The 12720-nt window shown below is 41.7% G+C and overlaps 1 protein-coding gene across 4 annotated transcripts in view; it reads left to right on the top strand.

Moving 5' to 3' along the window:
- The window catches only part of col4a2 (collagen, type IV, alpha 2), a 59912-nt gene that overhangs the window by 28788 nt on the left and 18404 nt on the right, over window positions 1-12720 (top strand). For 3 of the 4 annotated variants that reach the window (XM_084954918.1, XM_084954921.1, XM_084954922.1), the window contains 7 exons: window positions 11253-11387; window positions 11477-11521; window positions 11862-11978; window positions 12068-12136; window positions 12281-12316; window positions 12409-12462; window positions 12563-12598. In XM_084954918.1, the coding sequence (XP_084811044.1) occupies window positions 11253-11387; window positions 11477-11521; window positions 11862-11978; window positions 12068-12136; window positions 12281-12316; window positions 12409-12462; window positions 12563-12598 (492 nt within the window). Of the gene's footprint in view, window positions 1-8523; window positions 8880-11252; window positions 11388-11476; window positions 11522-11861; window positions 11979-12067; window positions 12137-12280; window positions 12317-12408; window positions 12463-12562; window positions 12599-12720 lie in introns of those variants that run through there. The other variant, XM_084954920.1, reaches the window with a different exon arrangement.

Genomic DNA, 12720 nt, shown 5'->3' on the forward strand with positions numbered 1-12720 from the left:
TGGATCTTTGCCCTATCCACCAAATGCAGCTGAAATGGCAGCGGGTGCTAGATTCCCACGTGGGAAAATGAAGAAAGAAAAAAAAACTTCCATTCTTCAGTTCAAATTGGACTCTGGGCTTGGCCAATTGGAAATTTTTTTGCGGGTGCAGAATGAGACCCTGAGGATTACATGGGTATCCCTGATAGTTATTTGACTGGCTGACCGCCACGTCAGCCAGGGCCAAGATCACAGCTGGGAGTTTGACTATAAATCTAATTTAGCAGATCTGGAACCTTCTATTTCTGCGTCTTTTTTTGTTAGTATTTAACTATTCATAAGCTCTCATAACATTTATGAAAAATGCTATATCCATTAAGCTAAAACATACACACAATACACAGAGGTTACAACAATTATTTTTAGGATTTTCTTTGTCTAACTGTAGATTTGGTTAGCCAAACAAAACCAAACAAAAGTTAAGAGTGGTGTTATTCAGCTAATGGGATAATAGTCGTGCCAGTTCCAACCTCCTCCTGCCCAACTTCTGTTCTCTGAGATCTAAAGCAGGTGGACGCACAATCCAATGAACACAGTCAATTTTACTGGCTCGGAGTGGACTCACACGTTTCCAAATATCATGAAAAAACACACTCAAACGGGGGCGGGAGACTTCCAAATGTGAGCAAACGTTTATGTTTCTTACTGTAGACAAAAATCGTGAAAGCTGCAAAAATATTGTTTCAGACAGAAGAAGTTGCGAGCATCTGTCCTCCAGTCTGACGAAGAGCTGATGTGCTCAAAAAGTTGGTTTTCGTGGTCCCATAAAAAATGTAAAACTGGAACCACGCAGCGTGAAAGCATCTGTCCACAAACCAGACTGCTAAGCTAGCATATTTGATTTCTATCCCAAGTAGCCTTCCTGACCCTCAGGGATTTTGTCTTTGGGGATCAAACCTGGGATCTTTCACTTTGAACTCACTGGCTTGGATGAGCCCATCATAACATGCACTCCCGATGTGAATCTCTCTTTCCACCGCATCCCAAAGGTGCTCTACTGGACTGAGACCTGGTGACTGTGTTGGCTATTTGAGTACAGTGAACTCACTGCCACGCATCAAAACCAGTTTCAGATGTTTTGAATTTTGTGACATGGTGCATTATTCTGCTGGAAGCAGGATCAGAAGACAGGTACACTGTGATGATAATACCTGGGTATGCTGTGATGTTTAAATGATTATCAGGTGGTACTTAGGGGCCCACAGTGTGCCATGTAAATATCCCCCACATCGTTACACTTCCAGCAGCCTGAACCACTGATACAAAACAGGATGTTTCCTTGGTTTCATTTTGTTTACACCAAATTCGGATCCTACCATCCGAATGTTGCAGCAGCACCAGGGTCTCATCAGGTCAGCCATCGTTTCTCAAATCTTCTAATCTTCTATTATCCATATATGCATGTATTTCTGTGAACCTGTGCTGTAGCCTCAGTTTAATTTCTCGATCTTAGCTGACAGGAGTGGCACAGTGTGGTCTTCTGCTGCTGTTGCCCATCTGTTTCAAAGTTGTGACCTCAGAAATGCTCTTCTGCATAACTTGGCTGTAACAAGTGGTTATTTTAGTTACTGTTTCTTTCCTATTAGTTTAAACACATCTGGCAGTTTTCCTCTGACCTCAGGCATTAGCAAGGCATTTGTTCCCAGAGAACTTCTGCTCACTGGATATTTCGTCGTTTTTGGGCCAGTCTCTGTAAACCCTAGAGATGGTTGTGTGGGAAATTCCCAGTAGACCAGCAGTTTCAGAATTACTCTGACCAACCGTTGTTGGTGTGAGCCTCTCTGACACTGACAACCAAGCCATATTCAGAGTCACTTAAATCAACCTTCTGCCGCTTTGAACTTTAGCAGGTAGTCTTAACCGTGTCTACAAGCCTAAATGCATTGAGTTACTGCTATGTGATTGGCTAATGTGATACTTGAGTTAATGAGCAGTTGAACAAGTGTACATAACAAAGTGATTGGTGAGTATATAATATGGCCATTCGATAGAGTTTCCTCTTTAGACCTACCAGAAAACATTTCCAGTATACCAGAGTAGTGTAGCAGACATTGTCAGTTTTCCATTAAATGTCTTAATAACTATGAGTTTTGATAGATGTTAGCGTTCCCCCTAGATAATGTTGTTAGAGCATCATGAAAATGCCCATTTTGTCCAAGCAACAGATATGTTCATCTAATCATTCCTGCGCTGGTTAGGATTAGAAGTTATGACTGCTGTTTGTACCCTACCTGATTTCTCAGTAACATGTTTTATTATCATTTTTATTTATCAGTCATGTCAACTTTGGGGTAAAATAACTTTCTTGCTTCTATTATCGCTCGTGTGGCCTCTCAGACTGCAAATATAATTAAATATTCTGTACATAACTTTGTGCCCTGGGGTTAGACGTTATCAGACAGCAGCGTTTCTGAGGAAATTGACTTTTCCTTTCTAAAGTTTTATAAACTCATGGTGCACCTTGGGAAGTCCACTGTGTGGAAGCTGTAATGGCATTATAATCATAGTGATAAATGTAACAGTGGGATTATAGGGGTGTCACACCCGTGATGGACCTCATTAGTGGCAGACATGCGGTCAGAGTGAGGCAGACACACGATACGCACACACACAGGTGGTTGATCTCTGAGGTGAGGGCAACACCTCGTTTAAGACTGCAGACCCAATATTGCTCTTTCACGCATGCATTTTCACACAAACACACAGACTGCAGCTGTGTCCGGCTCACACACACGAAGCTTGGACCGCAGATTGGAGACGTTTCATTCCTTATATATGAGGCAATGGCGCAGGTGTCGGGCCCCTGAGACCCCTGGGATAGCGCAAGGTCCAGGCTGTTCTGTTCTCAGCCTGAGATCCCCCCCCCCTTCCTCCTCTCTCAAGTCTTGATCTTCACCATACACCCTTTAGCACACATGCAAGCTCTCTCTCACACTCACACAGTCTAACCAGTGGTCATTAGCAATACCCTGTATGGACTGGATGCTGTCAGATCTCTGGCACATTTGCATGCACGTGCAGAGCAAAAGAGGGACCCATGTGCATGCAGAAATTATCTCAGAGTCTAAACACATTAATTCAAATGTAAACTGGTCTTCTGTCCTGAACAAAGAGGAGCCATGAGAAACAAAACAAATGACAACAAATGACCGATGTTCCGAACGTCATCTGTATTCATCCCTCTGTTTCATTTCTTTGTCTTAGCATAAGAGACATTTTAAGAGGATGAGTCACGGAGACCAGCTGAGAACATGAGGGTTCGAGTTTAGATGTCCTCAGAATTTTGGCTGGAGGCTTGTCTCCATTGCAGCAAAGCTTGTAACGTTCTCATGTAAAAGGCCTCATTAGACTTTTGTTTAGTTTTGTTTTTTTCACATGTCGCTGCGCCACGTGAACCCTTTCTTAACTCCTAATGCATCATTTTAAAACCGCTCTCATCTAAAGTGGCCATAAGGGCTTTTTAGATGCAGGATGTTTTCTTCCAGCAGGGGCTACAAAAAGCGGACCTCCCTGACTGCAGCCAGGAGATCCAAACATACGTTAATAGATATCTAAACATCATCTACAGATGTTTATTTACTCTGCCTGACTCCTCCTCAGGGTATCCAGTTCAGGTCCCTTTCTGTCCTCCAAGCAGAGCCCCTCATCCCTGTCCACAGACTGGGCCCCGCTTCCCTCCGGGGTATCATGCATAAGGGATGCGACTCCTGAGGAAATGAGTCCAGGAAAAACGTGTCCAAGAAAAACAAGCGAGGAGGGTAACAGAAGAGGGACTGAATCAACTGAAGTATCTGAGTCCAGTTGTGGGAGTCAGAGAAAGAGGGCAGACTTCAGTGTTTACATGGTCTAAATGAATTACTCCCTAACATTAAACTTCACCATCTTTCCATTCTTCTTCTGCTCTTAAATCACTCTTTATCCTTTCTCCTCCTACCTCCCTTTTTCACACCACTTTTCCTTCTTTCTTTTCTTCTTAGCTGTTGTACTATACCCTTAATTCCTTCCCTCCATTCTTCTTTTATTCCTTTATTATAGCTGATAAGTTCAGAAGGGCTGAGCAGCTGCTCATTTCCTTCAGAGTGCTTAAAACAAAGTGAATGGGGTGGAGTAAACCACTTGTTCTTACACTTGTCGGACACTTGAGTTAAGAGGGCCGCATCTGAGAATTGTGGATCTTTCTAAAACTAGCAATCTAACACTCCCTCTCATGGAGCGATTAGCCATTTAAGGCGGTGAGAAAATAAGGAGGGTTTGGACTGTTTTAGATCCTCTGTCATTCGTTGCAGAGAGCTGTGTGATATCATGAATGCTTTAAAGGAATAATGTTAATAATGGAGCATTAGCACCAGTAGTTATCTATTCTATATTCCTATGAGTATGAAATATGTATCCATTTGACTTTTCTATAGCCAGTTTCTGTTAAAGTTTAGACTACATTAGACTACAAATCTTGGTGGTAACAGTGAGCCACATTGATGTTTTCAGGAACAGCTGCAAAAACTTGGCTTTAGATATCTTTGATTGACATACAAATTTGTTTGTTTCCGTCAAACCCGGGCCTTAATCCATCCCCTTTCCTCAGAACCAACTGTTATTTCTCTAGCGCTGCAGACTTTCATTATTCTGGCACTCCTGCTCGAGGCAGCTTGCGTAGATACCTGCTCTCACCAGGGAGAGTTTATATAAATGAGTGTTGTGTGAATGTAATAAAAGTCCACTCTGTAGGACCCGTAGATGTTTCAGAAGCAGGACACGGTTGTCAGCTCCCATCGTCGACGTCAGAAGGAAAAGATCGTGCTGCATAGCATCGTCCACAACAGTTTCTGTTTGGATTACGGTGTTATTTCTGAGAAGATACATTATATGCAACCATCAGGAGGGCAAGCCAACTGTTAGACATGAGACATTAACATTGTTGGTGATGGTGTAAAGGCAGAACTCGATGGATACCCAGTGTAGATGAAAAACAGACGTGGAAGCAAGTGTGGGAACAGTTCATTTGGAAAATTGCTAATATATGTGCACATGTAAGCTGCAGATAGAAGGTTTTTCATTAAACCCAGCAGCCGTTGATTATTGTTAAATATCTGCAGCATTTTGTACCTTCAGCATGACAGGAAACTAAGAATGAAACAGGAAGCTTTTAAGTAAAATTGGTACATTTGAAATTTTTAGTGGCGTTATGTTCATTGTTAATGTCATGTTTATTGTTTTCCTCTAAGATGCCGTAGAGTTAGCTCCATAGGTTTTGGGATAATGGCATAGTTTTGCATCCGTGCACCACCACACTGGGTTTATAATCATTATTCATGGAGGTTTTATAAAACTTTTGTATTCATTGTTTAGGAAACTGGGCCACACACACAGTCCTCCATTTTCAGAGGGTTGAAAGTTCACCAATTACGCACTGCTTACACTCATGAACCAGAAGGCCTGATTAGATTTTGCCAGAAAAACTCTGAAAAGAGGACGCATGGGTTGTACCAGAGTGATTTTAAGAGAAAATTATGGAGAAGGAAAGAAACAGCTTGTGATCTGAAGCATACCACATCATCTTTCAAACATAGTGGAGGCAGTGTTATGGCATGGGCGTGTGCAGTGTTATGGCTGCCAGTGGAACCGTGTCAGTGGTGTTTATTAATATTAATAATAGAAGTAGCAGGGATATACTCTCTGCTCAGGTTCAGGCAAATACTGCAAAACTGATAAGACTGCAGTTCACAGTGCAAGTGAATAGAGAGCCAAAGTAAACTGCAAAAGCAGCCCAAGAGCTTCTCAAGGCAAAGAAATGTTACAGCCTTTGATTGATTGCAATCAACAGATCTTAACCCAAATAGAGCGTGCTTCTCAGTTATTAGATACAAAATTAATGCAAAAAGAGGCCGGACAGAGGATCTCATGGGAGGAAACGCAGTATTTGGTGATGTCATTGGTTTGTAGACTTGAGGCAGTCGTTGACAGCGAATGATTTTCATCCAAATATTAAAAACATTATGAATTTGTTTAATAAATTTTGAGGCTATGAAGAAAGGGAACATGCATAAAATCACTGCATTACTTTTGCAGTCTGAATCACATCCTGACTGTTTGATCTAAAATCCAGTGTGGTGATGTACAGAAACTGTGAACTGTCCAGAAACTTGCCGAACTGTAACTGCTGTTCGTGTCATTGGTCATGACTTTGCTGATGATTTTTGTCTTAAAAATTCATCTTTAATTAGTTGTTCTTTTCATATGTAAAATTAGGGAATCTCCCTCGTAGTTCCCAGTTTTTGCGGACGGACAAACAGATGGAATAACAGAGCGAGCTTCCGGCCAGTTGTTTATTGATTTGTTTTATTCCTCTCGGATGTCAGAGGTTTGCATGTCGGGCCGTGCGTTCCCATCCTGTTCTTAATGGGTCGTTCCAAAACTGTCCACCCCAGGGGACAGTCTGGACCCAGATGAAATTTATGGTGTCAGACGGGGGAACTTTTAATAGATCTGTGATTTAGGAATGAGAAATGTAAACACACCCGTGCACGCAGAGGGGGTTACTGCATTTTATACAGCATGTGAAGAGGAGGGATTTTCTCAGAGATTTCTTGATACGAGTGATACATCATAAAGTCGCTCGCTGAAGCTTACACAGATAAAGCAGTGGAGCAGATGTGGATGCTAATATGGCAATGGGAAATCCAAAAACACATGTGAAGTGTCATACAGGCTAGATGTTTGGCAGTGGGAATGAAGCCGGAGAACGTGACTGATGAATATTTAAACTTTCCAGGTGTCACTGACATCTCTGGCTGAAGTCTGCAGCGCTGATGAGTGTGGGTGGGCATGGCCAGAGGAGAGATGACATCATGAAGTGCATAGTACACTAAATAACTGCAGCAAGAAATATGCTAAATTACCAAAGATCAGGTAGTTGCTCTTTAAGTGGCGATCCTTTTTTTGATCCTGGGAAAAGACACAAATCACTTTTGGGGCTGGATAAGGAAGGCCACTCGGCATAAATAATAAGAGAGCAGTTGAGTGTAGCTTTCACCTGTAGTTTCATCAATTCAGATGGTGTTCATTTCATTTATATTTAATTTTCTATTCCACAATTTCATTGTGAACAGGTTTTAATGAATATCAGCTTCAGCTGAAGAAGCATTTCCAATGAAAACAATGCAATAAAACTGAGAGCGAGGCGCAGGGGCATTGTTAAATTTTCTTGAAAACCACCCAAAGGGGCTCAAGCAGTTCACAAAGCGAATGGGAAAATGAGTTTTTGTGTAAAAATTATGTGAACAGCTGCTTTTAATTGTTTCTGACTGTAAGACTTCACCAAGACTAGCTGATCCACACCCGCACCTCCGCAGGTCAGCAGCGCCTCATGATCTGCTTGTAACCTCTAGAAAGTCTCTGCTGTTGATTGAGCACAAAGGTTCTCCAAATAGATTCTGATGTGACATGTTTTAATGACCTGCTTTGTGCATGTGTGTGTGTTTGTTTCCAGTCGTGCAAATGAGTTTATGCCCCTTAAACGATGTGGGAAGTGACTGAAGCCATCAGGGTTTTATTGCTTATCACAGTTTTCCTTTTGGAATTTTTGACAACCACAGTTTCTTTGCGCGCTCTCGTTATCACTCTTTGTGTTACTGTTTTACTTTGTATTTTGTTGTCTGAGCCAGTCTGTATTTCCTTTCAACTCCTTTTCACCTGTTTTCCCATGTTTCAGTTTCTGTTGTTTATTTGACCCTTGACCCTATGAAATCTTTTCTTTTGACAATGATAATTTACACTAACTGCTACAAATTACACGTACATCTAAACCAAGGCTCTTGCTCTGGTGGTTTAGATCTGTTGTATTACCTCTAATTAGAATAATGAGGGTATTCAGCCACCTAGTACGCCTGCTCCATGAATTTTCAAAAATCACCACATACAGTGTAGTAAGCTGTATTTAGAGTCGATGCTGTATCATCAAGCAAAAATGGGTAAAACACAGATAACACAAAGAAAGGCACAGAGTTTAATGTGAAGAATTCAGCTCAGTTCATAAAAATGAATAAAATTGCATTTAATGCAGTTAGTTTAACAATTAATCTGCTGTTTGTTTGTGTATTTTTTTTTAAAAACAAGAGGATATAATAAAAGACAAGGAGCCTGATAATATGACTGAAAGACTTAAATTTTGTAGACAAAGTCAAAATGGTTTTAGTTAATAGTTCTTCTAACAACCTCCAGAGTTCACTGTTATCTGTTGTTGTGACCTCATTTGATCATTTAATAACTGAACCTGAGCCACAGTAGAAAAAAACTACATTTAGAGTGAACTCTCATAGTTGCTGCTATTATTGGTAATACTTGAGTAGAAATAACTCTTCTGATATTGACTAATGAACTTAATCTTTTGATCTTTCGTGTATGTTTAATTCACACTACAACAGAGTTTCTGGGGAGTTCATTGCAGTATTTATTTATTTTTTTAGGTGTAGAGTAATCTAATCAGAAGTTAAAGAAATACTTGTCAGCTGTGATCCATGTTGCGTTGTGGAGCTCACGAGATCAGAGTCCAGATGTATGACGTATGTCTGTGATAGAAAGCAAACTAAAGCAGCGCAGACGGCCATTATTTCAGAGACAGGTCTCCTGAGCTTCATATTCTGCTGAAGTTACGACCAGCCTTCAAAGGGAGAGGAGTTGACAACTAAGCTGACCGGCATTGCCTGTGCATGTATTCGTGGTCTCTATCAGTGGCTGATTTCTTGGTCATTCTTCCCCCGGTGGAGACAGGAAGGGCAGGCAGACTGACAAAGCAGGGGAAGAAGACATGCAAAGGGAGAACACTCGAGAGCTTTGGAGAGGAGGTGAGGGAGTGAAGGGTGGAAGTAGTGAGAGTAGATAAGAATGGGGAGTATGGATGTGTGAAGGAAATGGTACAGTGTGGAGGACCTCTCCTTAACAAGTGGGGAGGACTGAAGGGAGACTTTTTAGTGCATTTGAGAATTAAGGAGAAAGGAAATGGCGTAGTTCTACCGTCCAAATGAACTGGCTACTGTATGTGATGTGGAACAGGTGTGGTTTGTTTGCTTGGGGACATACACGAGTTTTTAACATCCCTAAAACTGACAAGCTCTGACAACCACGCAACCACATCTAAAGGCAAATGTATACCTGATCCAGTTTTTCAAAGGTAAAGTGAGAAGCATTATGGTGGCATCCTTTTCACTGTACCACTCTTCTTCTTCGATCTCTAAAAATCCTTTATCGGTTCTCTTGTTAGCCCATGCTGAAAGATACAAAGCAGAGCACAAAGTTTATACAAGTTTTCTAGACAAGGACCTCTCGTGCACACACACACACACATATTTGAGACGGCTATTGGTTTGCCAGAACCATTTGTCTTCAGAAAATTAGTTAATCTTCATTTCATGAGGACTATGCTTATTATCTGTGTGTATGTGCAGAGTTAATGGAACCAAAAAAAAGTAAATGTAAAATTCAGAGCAGTGTTTATCACGCTGGCCCTGGTTCAGGCTGCGTGTGAATTGTTTTGACAGGACTGTCGTCGATGCTGTGCTCTATAGGCAACATCTGCTGGGTCAACAATGTGCACAGACAAAGCACACACCTTGTTGCTTAAAAAAATCCACCCACAGGCAAAGCGCGCGCACACATACACACACACATACACACACACACTGGATGCACATGCTGCATGTTTACAGTTGCAATTACACGAGTTCGGCCGAGGCTTTTTCTCACACTGTCTGCATCTGATTTGAGCTTGTTTGAATTTTTGTGTGACACTATTTAGGCTCCCTGCGTTTTTATTAATTCCTTTTGGCTCGCTGGTTCTAGCTGCGTGTAACACCGCTCAAAGCGCTTCTGTCAGCAGACAAACAACGTCACTGTGTTTGTTGGTTCTCACAGGGATACTGTTTGGCCTCCAAACCTTTGAGAGCACCACTTACTGACCCAGAACTCCAGGATCATACAAAAACAGCAAGTTCCCATAGTATCCCCATGCTCACGTGTTTTATGACCCCTTCTTAAAGTACTCCTCTCATATTATTCAGTTTTCTTCCCACCAATAATTGTTGACTCTGCGGGTCCATCGAGCAGCTCCCTCGAGTGTGTGAATAACTGTAATGATGCACTGCGATGAGATTAAGTGCTGTGTTTTCCATATTTTTAAGGGTGCCTTAACACGCCTACGTGAACAGTTATTCTGAGGTCACATTCAGGAGATAGGAATTAAAATAATAATAATAATAATGTAGCAGACTCTCAGCTGCAGATGCTTCTGCCTCTGGGAGGCTCTCATTTTCTTACTTTCTATCTACATGCTTGCCTTTTCCCTTTCGTCACTCGGGGTATCATAATCAAATTGTTATATTTAGCTTGCAGATTAGGGGGATGTCTGCAGCCTCAAACGCTCTGAATATGGCTGAACAGCCATTTCAACTGCCCTTTCTCTTTTCATTACTGAGACATTTGACAACAGAGTCTGGCTTTATTTACATTAACTTAATCTCCTCGCTGCCCTATCGCTGTCCTAAAATAACAGTGTGCACAGCTCTTAGAAGCTCTCAGGTCCTGCATGTGCCACATTTCCAGCTGATGTTTATCGTGTTTGAACTGTTTCCAGGCAGATATTTCTGTGAGTGTGGTTTAGTCTGTTCATTTAAAGTTAAAAAGAGCTAACATGAGTGAAGAGGCATGTTAGTGGGTATTTGCAGTATAAAGTTTAGCCACTGGGTGGGTGTAAAGAGAAGGGGAAAGGTAAGGAAAAAGATAGGGAAGTGTATGTCTCCCCCTGGTGATCTAAACCAAAATTCCAACTGGAAGTTTGAAAAATAAAAAATAGTGTGGAGAAGGGAAAAACTGGGAATTATTATTGAATCAGAATGCAGCTTGACACATTTCTGTTGCAGTGTTGTGATGCTTTGGTTCCTTTGTTTGTTTGTTTTTGTATCTCTTGATAACACTCGTCTTATTCTCATTAATTTGTTTCCTTATGGAATTAAAACCAGGTAAGTAAGCGATTTCTTTGCTCTCACCGCTTTTGCTAACAGAGATATGTCCAGTGTTAGCTTTAACAGTCATGACTGAAACAAAAGAAGATAACTGACAATTTATTCTTAAAAGGTTTTTTTTCATATATGAAGTTTATTTGATGTGTTGCATCCTTGACTTAAAATTTATCAACTCTGTTTTTCCTATCTTTCCAATTTCAGGGCCGTCCTGGGCCTCTTGGTCCGCAGGGCCCACAGGGGCCACCTGGGCGAACAGGAGAGGAAGGCATCCAAGGCCCAAAGGGGCAGAAAGGCGACCGTGGTCGTGATGGAAACATAGGTCCTAAAGGAAGTGTGGTAAGTGCTCATGTCTCATCTCTGTAAACTATTAAACACATGACAATGACAGCTATTTTGTTTAATGTGCAATTCTTGTTGCTCCACAGGGAATGACTGGCATACCTGGCTTCTCTGGCAACAACGGTATTCCTGTAAGTACACCATGCTGTCGGGATGAACGTTGTGGGAGAGTGTTCAGTTTAATTCAATTCAAGATAATGTATACAACACCAAATTAGACCAACAGTTGCCTCAGTGCACTTATTGCATGTTGTAAGGTAGACCCTACAATAATACATGCAGAGAAAAACCCAACAATCATATGAGCCCCTATGAGCAAGCACTTTGGTGACAGTGGGAAGGAAAAACTCCCTTTTAACAGGAAGAAACCTCCAGCAGAACCAGGCTCAGTGAGGGCGGCCATCTGCCGCGACTGGTTGGGGTGAGAGAAGGAAAACAGTGTTGATTCTGCTTGTGTCGCTCTCTCTGCAGGGACACCCAGGACAAGCTGGGTCCAGAGGGAAGCCAGGTGCAGATGGCTGTAACGGGACTCATGGAGATTCAGGGGCACCAGGATTTCCCGGCTCTCAAGGCTCCCAAGGTTTTCCTGTGCGTAATGCCAAGTCTGCTTAGATAGTTATTAATACAAAGAGACTGATGTCCCGTAAGTTACTGTATATTTTGTTTTCAACTCTCAGGGACAACCAGGCAGGAAAGGAGAGAAGGGAGACAATCTGGAGATCAGTGTGTATATGCGGCGATTCAGGGTGAGAAAGAGGACTCCACACCAAACCTGCCTTTTCTTAAGAAGAACATCCAAGTGCAAAACATTATATTCATGGCGTGACAAGACTTAATCCATATAATATCAAACTTACTAACTTTATGCATCTTTAACCGTCCCTCCTCAGGGTGATCCCGGCACACCAGGATTTGATGGAGCATTTGTAAGATCCTTTAAAGAACCTAGAAAATTACTTTTATGTGGTTGCAGTGTCCCCCAAAGATCTGCGATTTGATCCTTTTTTTTTTTATTCAGGGGTTTCCAGGAGATCCAGGGTCAAGAGGTTACAGAGGCGTGCAAGGACCAAAGGTTCACATCTTTCAATTCATTAGTTTAGTTGTTATTTTATAGTTTTAGACCTGTCATTATGTAACGTGATTGATACGAATATCCTTCTGTCTTCTCCCAGGGTCCCCCAGGTCCTCCAGGTCCCCCTGGACCAAAGGTAAGGTAGCAATATTAAATAAACACTTATGTAGACACTTCATTAGGCTTTTTGCCTTCAGAATTGTCACAATTTTTCATTGCATAAATTCAACAAGGTGCTGGAAACATCCCTCAGAGATT

The sequence above is a fragment of the Perissodus microlepis genome, chromosome 16 (genome assembly GCF_051167445.1).
Source record: "Perissodus microlepis isolate ML-2025 ecotype Zambia chromosome 16, ASM5116744v1, whole genome shotgun sequence".
NCBI classification, from domain to species: Eukaryota; Metazoa; Chordata; class Actinopteri; order Cichliformes; family Cichlidae; genus Perissodus; species Perissodus microlepis.